Below are 15,069 nucleotides of genomic sequence, written 5' to 3' on the forward strand. Positions count from 1 at the left end.
TTGCCTCATATTTACGTTATGAAACCGGTTACAAGAACGCGGCCTGCCGCTCGTCACTGCTGCTCTACACGTGGATTGTGTAGCCTTCATGGCCTCTGTTAAAAGCGTCCGTAAATCTGCGGCTTGCGCGTCCTTGTTCACCTCTCCGGCCTTTAGCATTTCTGCGTTCCTGCTCGCCGCCCATGCGTCACCGCTGCCGCACCACCGAATCTGCTCGTGCGCCCTACACAGACTTTGAAATCTGCGTGCAGCACGCGTCGTCTCCGCGTCTACGCCCTCGCTCTGCCGCGGATGCGTTGCGCCTGGGTGCTCGCTGTCTCCTGGTCCTGGCCCGTCAGTGAGCCTGTGGTCCGGGGGGGCTGGTGCCCGCAGAGAGGCAGGATGGTGCGGATAGCCAGCGCGCTGGGGCTCCTCATGTTCAGCGTGGCGCTGCTCATCCTGTCGCTCATCAGCTACGTGTCCATCAAGAAGGACTTCCTGCTCAGCACCCCCAGATACGGACCCAACGGAGGATCCAGGATTTCCATGTTCCACGCAGGGTTTCGGTGAGTCCAGGCCAGGCTGTGCTGTGCTGTGCTGCGCTGTGCTGAGTGTATAGATTTTATTTTTAGATATTTCAGGTGTATGCTGACAGGGTAGAAACCCCAGCTGAATGTAACCTCGAGTTGATGCAGTTTGTGTCCTCTAATTTCTTGATTGTTTATGTTCAGAATGAGTCTTAAATCCTCAAAAATGATCCCACTCATTTTTATAGTTTTCCCAGTTGCACACTCATCCTTCAGTTTGCAATCAAATCAGAAAACTAGATACAATCCTTCAGTTTGCAATCAAATCAGAAAACTAGATACACTTTGTCTACTGAAACATCTGTTAAGTATGTCAGGGAGGAGCTGTGCTGGTCACAGTCAGATGAAGGCCTCTCTGCTCTCTCAGGCCTGACAGCTCACAGACTGTGCTGCTGTGCTTTCCAGCAGTATTTATCATTGTCTATACGTTGGCTAATCACTGGAAGAAAGGGTTTGTGTTCCTCAGACCATGTTGTATTAAAACATTCTCTCATATTATTTCTACAGTATAGATCCAAAAAATATGCAGACACCCCAATCCACATCCCTGAGTGTGGTTTTGGTCCAGGCTATCTTCCATGGTTAGAGCTATAGGCCCCATCGTTCCAATAAAGTGACAGTGTACAATGTACAACTTCATGTAACCCAGACTGACTGCTGATATTATATCATTCTGCAAAACTCCATGTTCATATCAATGTTTCTTCCACAGTATCTGTGATGGCACCTACTTTGCATTGTGGTAAAGGTCAGGGAAAGATCATGAATTTTAAAAAGTGGACATTAACGCTAAGTTGTGTGCAGCACTCACCGATCCGCCAGCTACCTCCATTCTTACTGTGGGCTTTGACCACACTCGTAGCTCTGACCTCAACCCCATCCAACATCTTAGCGATGAACTGGAACGCCACCTGTGAGCAAGGTCTCACCACCCCACATCGGTACAGGACCTGCAGACCTCAGTGCTGTTGTGGCTGAATAGGAGCAAATCCCTGCAGCCAGGTTTCAAAATATTTGTGGAAAGCCTGAAAACCAGAAGAGTGGAGGCTCTGGAACCACGTGGTCATCAACCATGCGGTTGTCATGTTCAGGTGTCCACATACTTTTGTCTACATTGTGCTTCAAGTACAGAGATGACGAGCATAACCTTATTGGCATCCATTTTGAAAACAGTAACCACTTTGCTGCAAGTCCAGCAATCAAATAGACATTTAAAAAACAAGAAGCTTTAAAGAGCTGAACTCTCACAGAGTTCATAGTGAGGAGAAAACACACAGCTGCTAGCATTAGCTGCAGTAGCTCAGTTCTTATGTAAGCAAACATCTTAGTGAAAAAGTTTGTGACAACATATTAGCAGACGTGTGAAATAAAGTGACCAGGTTTGGTCACCCATAAATAAGTTATGAGGTGTTGGGCCTGTGATTACAGGTGCCTAAACCCTCTGTTCAGTGGAGGGGGACAAAATATATACAGGCAAGCACTGACTCCCCTGTAGAAGACATCATTGCAGCGCATTGCTCTCCAACCCTCTAACCAACACATTTTTGCCAGATCATGTCCATCATGTGACACAAAACCTGCTAATTTTACTAGAACTACGACTGCTGTTACAGTGCTGCTTCTAGCAGTAACACCCATACTAGAGGTACAAACTAAGCCACTGATTCAGTAAAGCTGTGGCTCAGGAGGTGGAGCGGTCGTCCACTGGTGGTTCAGTCTGCAGCCTACATGTCGAAGTATTCTTGGGTAAGATACTGAACTCAGTGCTGTGCCATTGGTGTGTGAGTGTGAGTGGGAATGGCCGAATGCTTGTTTGTGTTTAAAAGGTGAGACTAGAAAAGCGCTATAAGGCTATTAAATATAGCCCATTCACTAGTCTTACTATTATCCACATATAGGCCTACATGTACTACTAGTAATTGCTACTACCACTGCTTTTCCCACTATGGTTACTACTAGTACTACTAAAACTAGCATTTCTACTCGTTCTGCTCCTACTACTATTATTGCAGTTCTACTACAAGAAGTAGAAGCCTACTTTTTCTATTATAATGGCTGCTGCAACTACATACTGCTACTACAAATCTATATCTACTATCATTGCTACTGCAACTATTTTATTGTTTTTCTACTTAGTTCACTTCTGCTTTGCTGCTTTTACGTAAGTATAATCTCAAATATTTAGCAACTGTCTGATTCAGAGCGACTTTGAGTCTTTATGATTGTAACATCATCAGATCAGGTGAAGACAGCTGATTAGTGGCAACCTTAATCGTAACAAGTTAGAGAGTAAGCTTCTGTGCTGCACTAACAAACCTCAAGTCATCAGCAGCTTCCTTCACCAGACATTATCTTAAAAAGAGCACAACAGCCTCTGATGCTTTCCTTATTGGAGAATGAAGTACTTACTGTTACTGCTGCTCCCTCTGCAAAGATTATCCAGTAATATTTTTAAAAGATTTGATCAAATTGTCTCAGCAGAATATATATGTATATATTTATACTGCATATTTATACTGTATATATATATACGCTATATATGTATATATAATCAGGCAGACTAAATCCCATCTCTCATGTCAGTGGTGGACGACTGATTGTCTTTTAAAATAATAATAATAAAAAAAGCTTTGCCTGTGTCTAAATGTAGAACATGTCAGTGTGTTTGCTAATTCAGTTTGACTGTGTATCAGCCTGAAGGAAAACAGGGCATCTGTCACTTAATCCCACAGCTGTGGACCAGGTCAGCTCATTAACTCACACCTCTTCTCTTTCTCCTTAAGCCCATTTACTGTCATGTTGATTTGCTTTTATAGAGTCTATGGGCTAAAGACTAAAAACATGTTTGTTTCAAGTCATTGTTTGCTGTTTGTTGTTTTAATAACAACTGTATTGATATTAAAGCTCATTAATACCAGTGCAGTTGTTGGTATTAATGAGAAGAACAGTGAGTGTAACAGTGTATTTGTTCTGATGTATTCTGCATGGGACACACTGCATGAGTCACTGAACCTCACCAGAAAAAGAGCTGTCAAACAAAAACAGGACTTTCACCCAGGAGACCGCTATTCATGTCCTGTGTGAAACCGAGTCAATGTTGACTTATTTTAACTTAGATAAAGTACGCATGTACACGACAGTAACACTTTTAACTCAAACCACAATCTTTTACTAGACTTTACAGAGTAGTTTTGGTGCCTCAACCTGTGCAAACTGTGACCGTTTGACAATGCTAACCACAAGACCATAAAGGTCGGGTACACCAGTCACTGGGACAGAAAAGACAGAGTATACACAGATACAGAATACAGGAAGCGTTGAGTTAATTCAGTTTTTTATGTCTGTGACATTTAACAGATATAGACAGTGTAACTGCACTGAATGATTTCAGAATCACCTTTTTTTTTTGCTTTCTGTTTTTTCTGAGCTAACTGAGCTAACCTAGGCTTGGCATGGAAATGAAAAGGGCTTGCAATGCACAGTGCTGCTCAGGTAGGCAGTGTGTTCTGGCTGTTAGCTCTGTGGAAACGTGCATTGTACTGAATTTATTCCAACAACAGGTAAACACAGAGCAAGTGCTGAGTTAGCATTAAGGCAAACGCCATCAACAAAATATTAAAACAGGAGCAGACCGGAAATCTCATGAAATACACTTGTAAAACAGAGAAATAGATAATAAAAGCTTGTCTCAAATATAAGTCTCTAAAAAGAAATGCCCCATTTTCTTTGCTGTAAAGGTAGATGAAGGCCCCGGCCAGTACTTGAGAATTCATGGTATAGTTAAGAAAGTCAACAGGCATTAACATTCCACAGAGCATAGCACAAAGGAAACAGGAGCTACTCCAGCTGTAAAACACTGGAATAAAGGTGTGAATTGTGGTCCAACAGGTCCGTGCAGATCTCGGAAGCAAGTATTAAGAATAAAAAAGTATAAAGAGGTAAGATAAGTATTGTTGGGACTCCCCCAGCGACAATCATATGGTTTTATGCTTTGTCGATCATGAAATACAGCTCTGAAAAACTACAGGATTCATGAGCCTCAGCTACCATTGCCATGGAGAAGAACCCAGACAGAGGCGTGAACCAGGGGAGCTAACACAGGCTAGCGAGGATGTTTCGGAATGCAATGTCGGAATCGGAACTGTAGTAAACTGTATTCTAAATATTTACTAACTGCGAAACAAGCATACCATGACAATGAGAGTGGAAGTGAGACAGAAGCTGCACAATAACATGTTATGTGTTTTTTTCTGTCTGGTTACATGGAAACATTGATGAGGTGTTCACATCTTACCTTCCTTTCATTCATCTTAAGATATAAAAGAAAAACCTTAGGACCTTTGAAAACCATTGCAGCTTTTCAGGAGGGCTAATGTGAGAAGTCCTGTATGAGAAAAACACATGAAGGAACAGAATCTTATTGTTAATGAAGTGGTTTTCCTGAGCACTAGTTTAGATGGTCAGATTCGTGGTTTGAGTGTGTGTGCGTGTGTGTGCTTGTGTGTGTTTATACCTGGGTTTTACTGCATTTCATTCCAGTCCAAACAGGAGGTCTGTTGACACCAGGAGATCACTCTGATATTTTTAACAGGTTTCAGTAGGATCACAGCAGCACAGCTCCACGGAAAATCATTCTGTAAATCTTTGTTGTCCGACGTGTTCGGTCAGGTCCAGAGCGTGATGCTAAAACAGCGCCGCTTGATGAAGGTTCTGGAGGCCAGCGAGCCGTCCTTGACTCTGATTTATAGCATGAGCGCTGCATTCATTTTCCTCCCGCCTGTAATCGTTTTCCTCTCTGCTCGCCGTCATTTCAGGCCAAGGTTATGCTCAGAGTGAGTTAGATGTGAAGGTGAGCGGCATTTTGAAGAGAAAACACCCTGCTAGCGGGCAGATGTAGATTTCCTGCTGTGTTGTTGTGGAGCGAGAGTTTGGCTTTGCTCTGAATGCAGTGCAGCCAGTAGATGAGAGGCTGTTAATGTATCTGCTGGTCTCTGATGTCCTCTGAAAAACTACTGGCCACATTGCAGTGAAGAAAGAGGACACTGAAACACCACCATCAGGCCCACATTTCCACTGGACTGAAAGGATGGGATGTTCACGACATTTACTGGACACATACAAGCTTGTTTATGCTTGATGGAGCGCACCTGAGTCCGTTGGCTCTGCAATCTGTCGCACCGCATGGTCGTTACTTTGGTTCATCCTGAGGGGAACGTGAATGTCTTCATGTCAGTTCATCCAACAGTTGTTCAGATATTTCACCTGAAACCCAAGAACATCATCTTCACGGTGGCACTAGAGGAGAAGTCATATAGGACTCATCCTCTGGGGTCCATCGATGTCTGAACCAGATCTGTCAACAGCTGTTGAGAGGTTTCACTGCGGAAGTGACTTACCATCCTCCTTTGTTGAAGATTGTTTTACACATTCATGCTTTACCGTTAAAAATGTTTCTGCACTATACATAAACTCTCAAGTGGTTAAGAAAAACTTCTTGTCTAATGTGACTGAAAACCTGGTTTTACTTGTTTACTGTCATGTTTTATTGTAAATGCATTCACTCATCCAGTGTTGTTGTTCTTTTACTGTGCCCATCTGTCGAAATGTTTACCTCCTTGTTGTCAGCACATTGTAATTAGTGCCAAAAGTGCCATATAACTCAAATGATCACCGTTAGAGCAGCTTTTTGTTGTTATAATAATCGCCATGTAGAACAAGTATTTGGAATGCACTGTACATCTGAATGCCAGGCGTTCCAAGAGTCTAATTCAGGTCTTCCTCACTGTCAGTTAAATGTCATTTTAAAGTCACGGTGATGATCAAGATAAGAGTGAGTTCATTTTTTTGTTTTTGTTTTACATTCCTCCTGCAGCGAGAGGCCGCCTCGCAAACCTGACCTGAGGTGAATACAGAGTGCTGACGTTTCAATTAGAAGCACGAGGATGTGCTCTATCTTTACTTTCCTTCATATTAATATTTTTTATTTTTCTACGGGAGTTTTATCTTTACCTATTTTTCTCTATCTATCTATCTATCTATCTATCTATCTATCTATCTATCTAAGCAACAAACCAAACAGCTTCTTTCTTGCTGTTGGTCATTTGAAGTGTGAGAGTCTCTGTAAGACATTTGCCGCAGCACAATCTTTGGTCTTTCTTGGAAAACCATCAGTAGCTTCTGCTTCAGTTTTTGCCCGAGCTGAAACCTGCAGCCATCCAACTGTTTGTGTCGCACGCAAGACACAAAACAACGAGTCTATGAGCCTGAATTTTCCCTGAGGCCTTTTGGGTGGTGTGGTGCTGGATTTGAAACTGCATGAAATCAAGAATTTAGATGAATACACTAATCGTAAGAAAAAGGAATAGTGCATCACATTGGGTCATTATTTCACTATTAAATCGTCATATACGCCTATCAAAGAAAGTTTTTAGTTATTCATGTTTTATTCAAGGTTTTATTTCTTTATACTGATGTTAATCATCTACATATTTCAGGATTAGTAGCAAAATAATACAGAGGCCCAAACAATGATTCTTAATTATTATCTAATGCATGCAAGATGATGACTTGTGTGCAAATAAGGGCAAATATAATATTTCTGAAATCTGGCAAGTGAAATGATCGACATTACTACAAAGATTCACATGATCAAAGAAGTCTTGATACAAATTGAGATCCTTTCCCAACTGCAAACTTTATTAGCAGTGATTTCATGCTGATCCTGGTTCAGTACTGCACCTCTCTGGCTGAGCCTCACTCTCTACAAAGATGGCGGACGCTGCAACAACAAAATAAAGCTGCTGGAGGTCTGACTGCCATCAGATCCAGGTCAAACAGTATTTACACAAACTCTTTGAGGTTTGTTTTAGACTGGCCGATCATCACAGAGGTGGAGTTTGCCATGCAGGACAGGACAGTGTAGACAGTATTTTGAACCGTCCTGATGCAGTAAACTCCACCGTCCTTGTTCTTCATGCAAGATGGATCAAACTTAAACTTACTTGCAAATACTGTTTGACCAGTTGTGTCTGCCATAGCAGAGTCTTGACCTGAAACCTTGACATTTTGATGTAAAAGGCAGCAGACAAGTATTAAAGAAGCTAGTTCTATGTTTCAGCCGACTTTCCAAGATTGTAGAAAATCCTCTTTTTTTTTTCCTCTGTTTCTCTCAGAGTCAGATGGGAAGATTGGTTTCATGTTTGTGTGTCTGGTACAAGGACAGATCCAGAACACGGTTAACCTAGTTTACCACAAAGAGTTAAAGCAGGTAAAAACGGCCAACCTAAATCCATCAAGGAAGAAAAAGTCAGACGATTCTGACAGACAAAGTCTGCTTTTTATGTTGTATCTTGTTAGATAGCAAGCAAATTTCATACTTTGGGTCTGGGGTAACTTTGACCCTGGACGGACGTCAAACAGAACCCAGACATTTCAGACACTCAGGAGCTTCTAAAAGACTTTGATAGAAATAATGATGAAAATACAATCTCACCATGTGTGTGTGTGATCTTCTTAGTAACTTCTAAGGTGTTACTTTACATCAGGAAGATGTAAAGCAACAAATAAACACAAAATACCTGGACTGAAATCTCTTCCATTAACGCCCATACAAAGCAGCACTCCAGTTGAGGGTGAGGAAGAGGTCATTGGCCATCTTTGATTTTACATGCTTTATAATGACTTATGGCTGATGGAATTAGGTTGGGAGCTTCCTCTGCTTCCACTTTCCTGGAACTTTTTCTGTACCAGATGCACAGGGATAAAACTGATGTCTATTTTCTCATCTGACTCTGGGGAAGACAGAGTGTTGCTTTTACAGGAAGGGTGGACTGAATGCTATTGTGGGACGAGAACGAAGTCCTTCTACCAAGGGACAGCACCATGGACAAGAAAAACACATTAAAAATGTCAAGGTTTCCCTGCAAAGATCAGGAATTAGAAAGTCTTACCTAAATAGTACGTGGATAAGCTCCAGGGTTTGATATTGGAAGAGTTCAGGCTTCTTGCACTGCAAAAAAAAAAAAGTGTTCATCTTATCAAGTACGTTGACCTCATGTTCAGTCTTACAATGAGATCAAATTTACCAACAAGGTGACGTGAATCGACTTTTCATGCAGTTGAAATTTCTTCACATCCAGGAAAACATTTTAAAACTGCCTTGAAAGTAAAAGACGTACATGAAGCTAAATTTGCTTAAAGGATAAGTATATTTCACTCAACATACAGTGTCAAATTTACTATGAATAACTTGCTAAGATGGACAGAATTTCTGCAACAGTTTGGCCTTACTGCTCATTAATGCACTGAGTAGATGTTATTCTAGATATCAGAGTAGGAAAGAGGTTGAATGTGTGTGTTTACACTGAGCCGATAGTGTAAATGAAACTGTGAGAATCTGTTTTTCACTGCAGCTGCTTCCCTAAAGGAACAAAACCTTCTATATTTGCTGGATGACTCCTCAAACACTTGCACATTTCAATCAGCTTCTTTTGGAGGCCTTTTAGCTTAAAGAGTGGCACTGAACAAACATCAGTAATCATTCCTTTTCTGCAGAGCCCAGCTGAAGCTCCTGAAAGGACAATGCTTGCAGTCAGATAATCTCACTTACCGTTTTACGGTATTTCCACACCAAGTGTATGTTTATGTGCAAGATATTTAAACAAAACCAAGCAGTTAGTTATTAAATCTTCTATTTCTTTTGCTACTTGCAAACCAGAGAAGCATTTTCATATTATGCAATAATTAAATGAATGAGTGAAAACTCACTACTTTTTTTTTTTGGTTAAACATGAAAAACAATATCATTATTGCTGCTTCCTCAAGAAGAACAACAAGACAACAACAAGAACATTAGATAGAGCATAAAAAGTGCAGTTTGTTTGATTGGGCAGTTTTCTTTTGCAAAATTTATGCATACAAGTTTTCTGCGTTTTACCGTCACAATTATAGTTTGGACCTGATGTGCAACAGCTTTTACCTCCGAATAGAGTGGTTTCAGTAATCTGATCAGATTGTAAATTGGGTTGTTTACAACCTGTCTGGCTGCTTGGGTTTCTTGGCCTTCCAGACAAATTATCCTTTAATGGTTTTCAGTGCAAGCAAATGAGGATGTTTTGTCCCCAAACCCTGTTTTAAAAGAGCTAAAATGCTCCTCAAAACAGTTGGAAGTGCAAGTGGATGAAGCTGACACAGGAAGACTGGATTAACCTCCATGTTTCTATCTGCTCCTTGTTTGTGTAGCTCCCAGCTGGCGATGAAGTATCTGGATCCAGCTTTCACTCCCCTGACCAACGCTCTCAGCGAAGACCTGCAGAACTCCTCCAAATGGACCTACAACAGCACTGCTTTTACACAGCTGAAGTAGGTCACACACACACAAACACACACACACACACACACACACAGTCTCTCTCTTTCTGTGGACTTCTGTGATGGTTCTGAAAGCTCAGCGTGCTTGCAGTATTTACAGGAGTGTGAAATGCTTGTAGAAGCTGAGACCACATACAGATAAAGCACTGATGCTTTCACTAAATGAAACGCTTACTTTGATAATGATGTATTTTAATATTGCACAGTGTGGTTTAATCGGGTTTGTAGGGGCCAAAGGGTGAAGAAACAAAGCAGCGACAACCCAAGAGGTCAAGTGCTTTAGTATCAGCAGTCGACTCCTCTGTTATCCATAAACGTTAATCTGGATACTCACTATGATTAATGCAGATTGAGAATTATATACATTACATCTGACTCACTGTCATCATAATCATTGTTTCATTAGACTGAAGAACAGAATTTAAATGCAGGACTGATATTAACTGTTTTTTTTGTGTCTATGGACCCAAATGTAGAACTCAAACTTCGAAACCATGTGAAAGTTCAACCAAGAGTAATTTACTATAAGATTAGTTAGTGGTGGAAATCTGGACTGATGGAGCTGGGCTGGTTGGATTGCGTATTGTGGATGAAATCTTCAGGAAGAACCCTAGAGACTGAGGAGGATCAGGGCGTAGCAGGCAAACAAGGAAGCCAGCAGACAATGGACATGAAGGATTGTAGAGAACTGGGAGAGCTGAACGAACGTAGTAACCCTATGACACACAACAACAATCATACAATACAACAATCTGGCAAGAAGTAAAGTGAAGGACCGGGGTTTATGTACCGCAGGCTACAGGTGAAGTGGATTGGCAGCAGGTGTGCAGGTGAGTTGGTGGGAGGAGGAAACTAGGTGCCACACCCTGACTGAAACAGACACGCCCATACACACAAACAGAGAGAGACAAACAGGTCACACGTGAGAGGTGAAAACAGTAGAAACACCAGGGCAACCCTAAAAAGTTTCCTTATTTTTCAATTACTTTCTCTCAAACTGCAGGCAGTGGACATAAACAACAACATGTTGAGTACACCCATGGTTTTCATATACTGAGGTGCTTTATATTGGAAGGTTCATGGTGTTCCGTCCACCTGGAATAATCTACAAGTAATCCAACACCATTGCACTGTGTAGGTGTTGTTGTAACTGTGTCCAGCCCCAGCAGATTTCCATGCGTTTCTGTCTTGCAGAAAAGAGATCTCTCAGTACATCGACATCCCCCACAACTTCACACTGACGCGAGGCTCAGTCCGCATCGGACAGCTGATGCACTATGACTACTCCAGCCACAAGTACGTCTTCTCCATTGGCGAGAACTTCCGCTCCCTCCTCCCCGAGACCTCGCCGATCCTCAACAAGCACTACAATGTCTGTGCGGTGGTTGGCAACAGCGGCATCCTCACCGGCTCGCGATGTGGCGCTCAGATCGAGAAGTTTGACTTCGTCTTCCGTTGCAACTTCGCACCGACCGAGATCTTCAAGAAGGACGTCGGGCGACGGACCAACATGACAACCTTCAATCCCAGTATACTGGAGAAATACTACAACAATTTACTGACTGTGCAGGACAGGAACAACTTCTTCCTGAGTTTGAAGAAGCTGGACGGCGCCATCCTCTGGATCCCGGCATTTTTCTTCCACACGTCAGCCACAGTGACGAGGACGCTGGTTGATTTCTTCGTGGAACATCGAGGTCAGCTGAAGGTCCAGTTGGCGTGGCCTGGAAACATCATGCAGTATATCAACAAGTAAGATGCACTGTAACACTTCTATACATTAACAACAAAGACCCCACCTCCACCTGATCTTAACCTGTGACCTGTATCATGATATGATATCTGGATGATGACATCTTTGCATTTACACGTTATCTTTATTCTAACACTGTTATCAGATATTTGATATGCAAATTAGATAGGTGAAGCTGGCAGGCTGATCAACTCACATGTGTCCCAAGTCAGGCAATGCTGGTGTATGGGTCTGACTTATTGTTCCTTTCCTAAAAATGGGCTTGTCTCTAGCTTTTCACTGGGCTTCCTTGAGATGACAGGGACAAACAGAGTTAGGTGACGTTTCAGCTCCATTCTGATTGAAATACATTCCGCACGTATTAACATCTGTTTTTCATGATCCAGATAATATACCCAGATACAGGTTGCATTTTTTTAATTGTCAACAAACCCCATGAAAGGATCAAAACCAACAGTGCATTAGTCTGAATAGTTTACAATTTACAAATACAGAATTTCAATTAAAAAAAAGGCTCGATGAGGCGCCGCTGTAGCTCACCTAGTAGCGTTCATTAAGGCTGAGTCTTTGCTGCAGCGACCCGGGTTCAATTCCTCTCGCTAACCTTCCACTCCGTCATGAAGCAGAAATGACAACAAATAATCTAAAACAAAAGGCTGAGCAATTTCCTAAAATAGCTGGGAAATGTTGCGACTGTTGAGGACTATTTTAAGTGGTGGATTAATACATATTTGGGGTTCCAGCAGCAGGACTTTAAATGTGAGACAGGGTCAAAATGAACTACAGTGTGTGTGTTCATTGCAACAAAGGAAGATGTCAACCAGTGCAACACTGAGGTTTTTTTTAATGTTTTTAAATACTTTTTGACAGCAATGAGTTTCTATGAGACAGAGGAATAAGATCATGGAATCTGTTTGTAAAAAGAAAGAATATAGGTTTTCAAGCCGACCATGTATCCTAAACATTACATTTAATTACTACTCGGTGGCTTTTGCTAAACACGTTTTGGAACGTGATAGCTGTTTGGATTATGTGTCACTGGCAGGAGTTTTTCCAGTCCACGTAGTCGGGCTAGACAGTAGACCGGTAGACAACGCTGCAGGACCGGTCAGCCTGTCCATCTCTCTGTCTTCATGTCTGTCTGTGTTTCAAATGTGTAGCCCGTGCAGCTCTGTCCTTTTTGCAGTAGTTTGTGGAGACTGAGGTGTGGTTTTATTGTACTGAGCTTTGCTCTATATGGCAAAGAGGAGATTTAGACTCCAAAGCCAGATTATAAAGAAACAGCTATTTAGTGAAAGGTATGGCACAGAGCTGTAACTGTGTGTGTGTGTGTGTGTGTGGAGAGGGATTTAGGTCAGGTGCTTAGTGTTGTAGCAGCAGAATAAGCTGCTCGTACAGTAGCCTAATCTTCACCAATCCCATTAAAACTACCTGCTCTGGAAGAATTACCGCGTTTAAGCAGCTCAGACGGCTTTCAGCACTTCAAGGACTCTTGGAAATGCTTTTGTTGAGGCTGGTTTGGAGAGTACCCCCTCTGTGAAGAGCAGGACTGCGCATGAAAGCACCAGCAGTGGTCAGATTAGCTGATTTCTTGTTGTTGTTGTTGTTTCGATTCAATCATCTAAAGTCAAAGATTTCAGTAACAGCTCATTTTGCATTTTTGTGAATGCCGTAGTCTAATCATATGTTACTTTTCTTGTTTGGCAGAAATCAGAATAACATTGAATTACCTGCAGTTTAATAGCTCACATGCTAATTTGGCCAAATGTAGATTTCCACAGCACTAATTCCATCAGTGCAGCCACAGTGATGTGTCGTACTCACCACTCTACTCCCCTCAGTGTTTGTCCTCTGAAACACTGTTTTCCTTCACTAATTCATTGTGATTGCTGACAATTTTTCTATTGCAGTTAAGGATAATATTTCATACAGGTGATTTGCCTTAAAATCCTACCAGAAAATGCATGTATTATGGTCATGATGGCATATCTATTAACAGACAACAACAACAGCAAATGAAAGCAGGTCAGAAAACAGAGATGCTTCTCACTAAAATATGATAATATATACATATATATTGAAATAAAGGTCAGTCTGTAAAATAAGACAGTTCAGATTGCAAAGAGCTTTTTCACAACACAAAATACAAAAACCATGACACTAAAAAACATGAAATAAAGTCATTTAAACCCTGAATCATGAACATAAGAGAAAGTTAACATTTAAGGGCTTCACTTTGGTCTATTGATTGAATTCAGGTATTTTACCCTTTGGACTGACTCACTCTACATTTGTTGAAATGTAAGTTTCTTTTCTTGCATAAATGTTCTCCTCACTTGTACTCGACAGCTACTGGAAAACCAAGCAGCTGTCGCCGAAGCGCCTGAGCACCGGCATCCTGATGTACACGCTGGCGTCCTCCATGTGCGACCAGATCCACCTGTACGGCTTCTGGCCCTTTGGCTGGGACCCTAATACGGGTAAGGAGCTGCCATACCACTACTACGATAAGAAGGGCACGAAGTTCACCACCAAGTGGCAGGAGTCCCATCAGCTTCCCGCCGAGTTCAAACTCCTCTACAAGATGCACACGGAGGGACTGCTGAAGCTCTCCCTCTCCCACTGCGCTTAGGCTGAAAACTGCTCTCCAACGCCTCCACAGGCCAGAGCTGTCGAGATTTGCAGAAAGTAAAAGTCTCAGCTCTTCGGCTGAGTTGCGGCAGTGGGTCCTTAAACTGTTTTTACTCCAAGATCCTGAAGCAAAATCCCATAATCCTGCGCTCAAGATGAACAACAGCTCAACAAACGAGGAGGCTGTTAGTTTCTTTGAGAATTTAAAGAATACGAGGAGGAGGAGGAAGGTGGACTTCTACGCAGCGTTGCACTTCAGCATAATATCACAACCCTAAATTTCCTCATGGTGTTTTTATCACTCATTACTCTCAGCACTACAGCTACAAATCAGCAGACTGTTTAAAACCAAGGCTTTGTCCAAACGGACGTTCAAAACGCAGATTCACTTTCATCAGACAGGCGCAGGGGGCCATGGAAGAAAAAGCTGAACCTGGCTCAGTGTTTGCCGTTATTTTATGTGACTTTATCCAGTATATGTGCAAGTGCACGTTACTCGCAGATTCAGTGGTAGAGAAAATGATTGTCACTGATAACTTTCCAGAGTTCAGCTGTGCAGTTTTTTGGCACCTGATCAGCCTTCAGACTCGTGGGTCTGTTACTCAAACTGGACTTCCTGGATTGTACTTCATTGCCTCATTAGTACCTGAAGCAACACGCTACCACCAACACAAGCCCTTGTGTTGTTTTAATGCAGTCCTGCTTCCGTCTGAACGCCCTGTAAGACAGCAACATGGTGAATCATAGTTT

At 42.1% G+C, this 15,069-nt stretch overlaps 1 protein-coding gene across 1 annotated transcript; it reads left to right on the top strand.

Moving 5' to 3' along the window:
* The first annotated feature begins 381 nt into the window (after positions 1-381).
* st8sia3 (ST8 alpha-N-acetyl-neuraminide alpha-2,8-sialyltransferase 3) lies at positions 382-14,320 on the top strand. The gene is made up of 4 exons (XM_041960733.1): positions 382-545; positions 9,807-9,926; positions 11,130-11,687; positions 14,038-14,320. The coding sequence occupies exons 1-4, from the start codon at positions 382-384 to the stop codon at positions 14,318-14,320; spliced, it is 1,125 nt and encodes a 374-aa protein (XP_041816667.1).
* Positions 14,321-15,069: the final 749 nt, after the last annotated feature.

Source organism: Chelmon rostratus, chromosome 19 (genome assembly GCF_017976325.1).
Source record: "Chelmon rostratus isolate fCheRos1 chromosome 19, fCheRos1.pri, whole genome shotgun sequence".
Taxonomy (NCBI): Eukaryota; Metazoa; Chordata; class Actinopteri; order Chaetodontiformes; family Chaetodontidae; genus Chelmon; species Chelmon rostratus.

Bases quoted from the DNA above. Each gene is read 5' to 3' on its own strand.
- st8sia3 (XM_041960733.1), top strand. From the start codon at position 382: ATGGTGCGGATAGCCAGCGCGCTGGGGCTCCTCATGTTCAGCGTGGCG. The intron at 546-9,806 runs GTGAGTCCAGGC...TTGTTTGTGTAG, and splicing joins ATGTTCCACGCAGGGTTTCG to CTCCCAGCTGGCGATGAAGT. The intron at 9,927-11,129 runs GTAGGTCACACA...TCTGTCTTGCAG, and splicing joins ACTGCTTTTACACAGCTGAA to AAAAGAGATCTCTCAGTACA.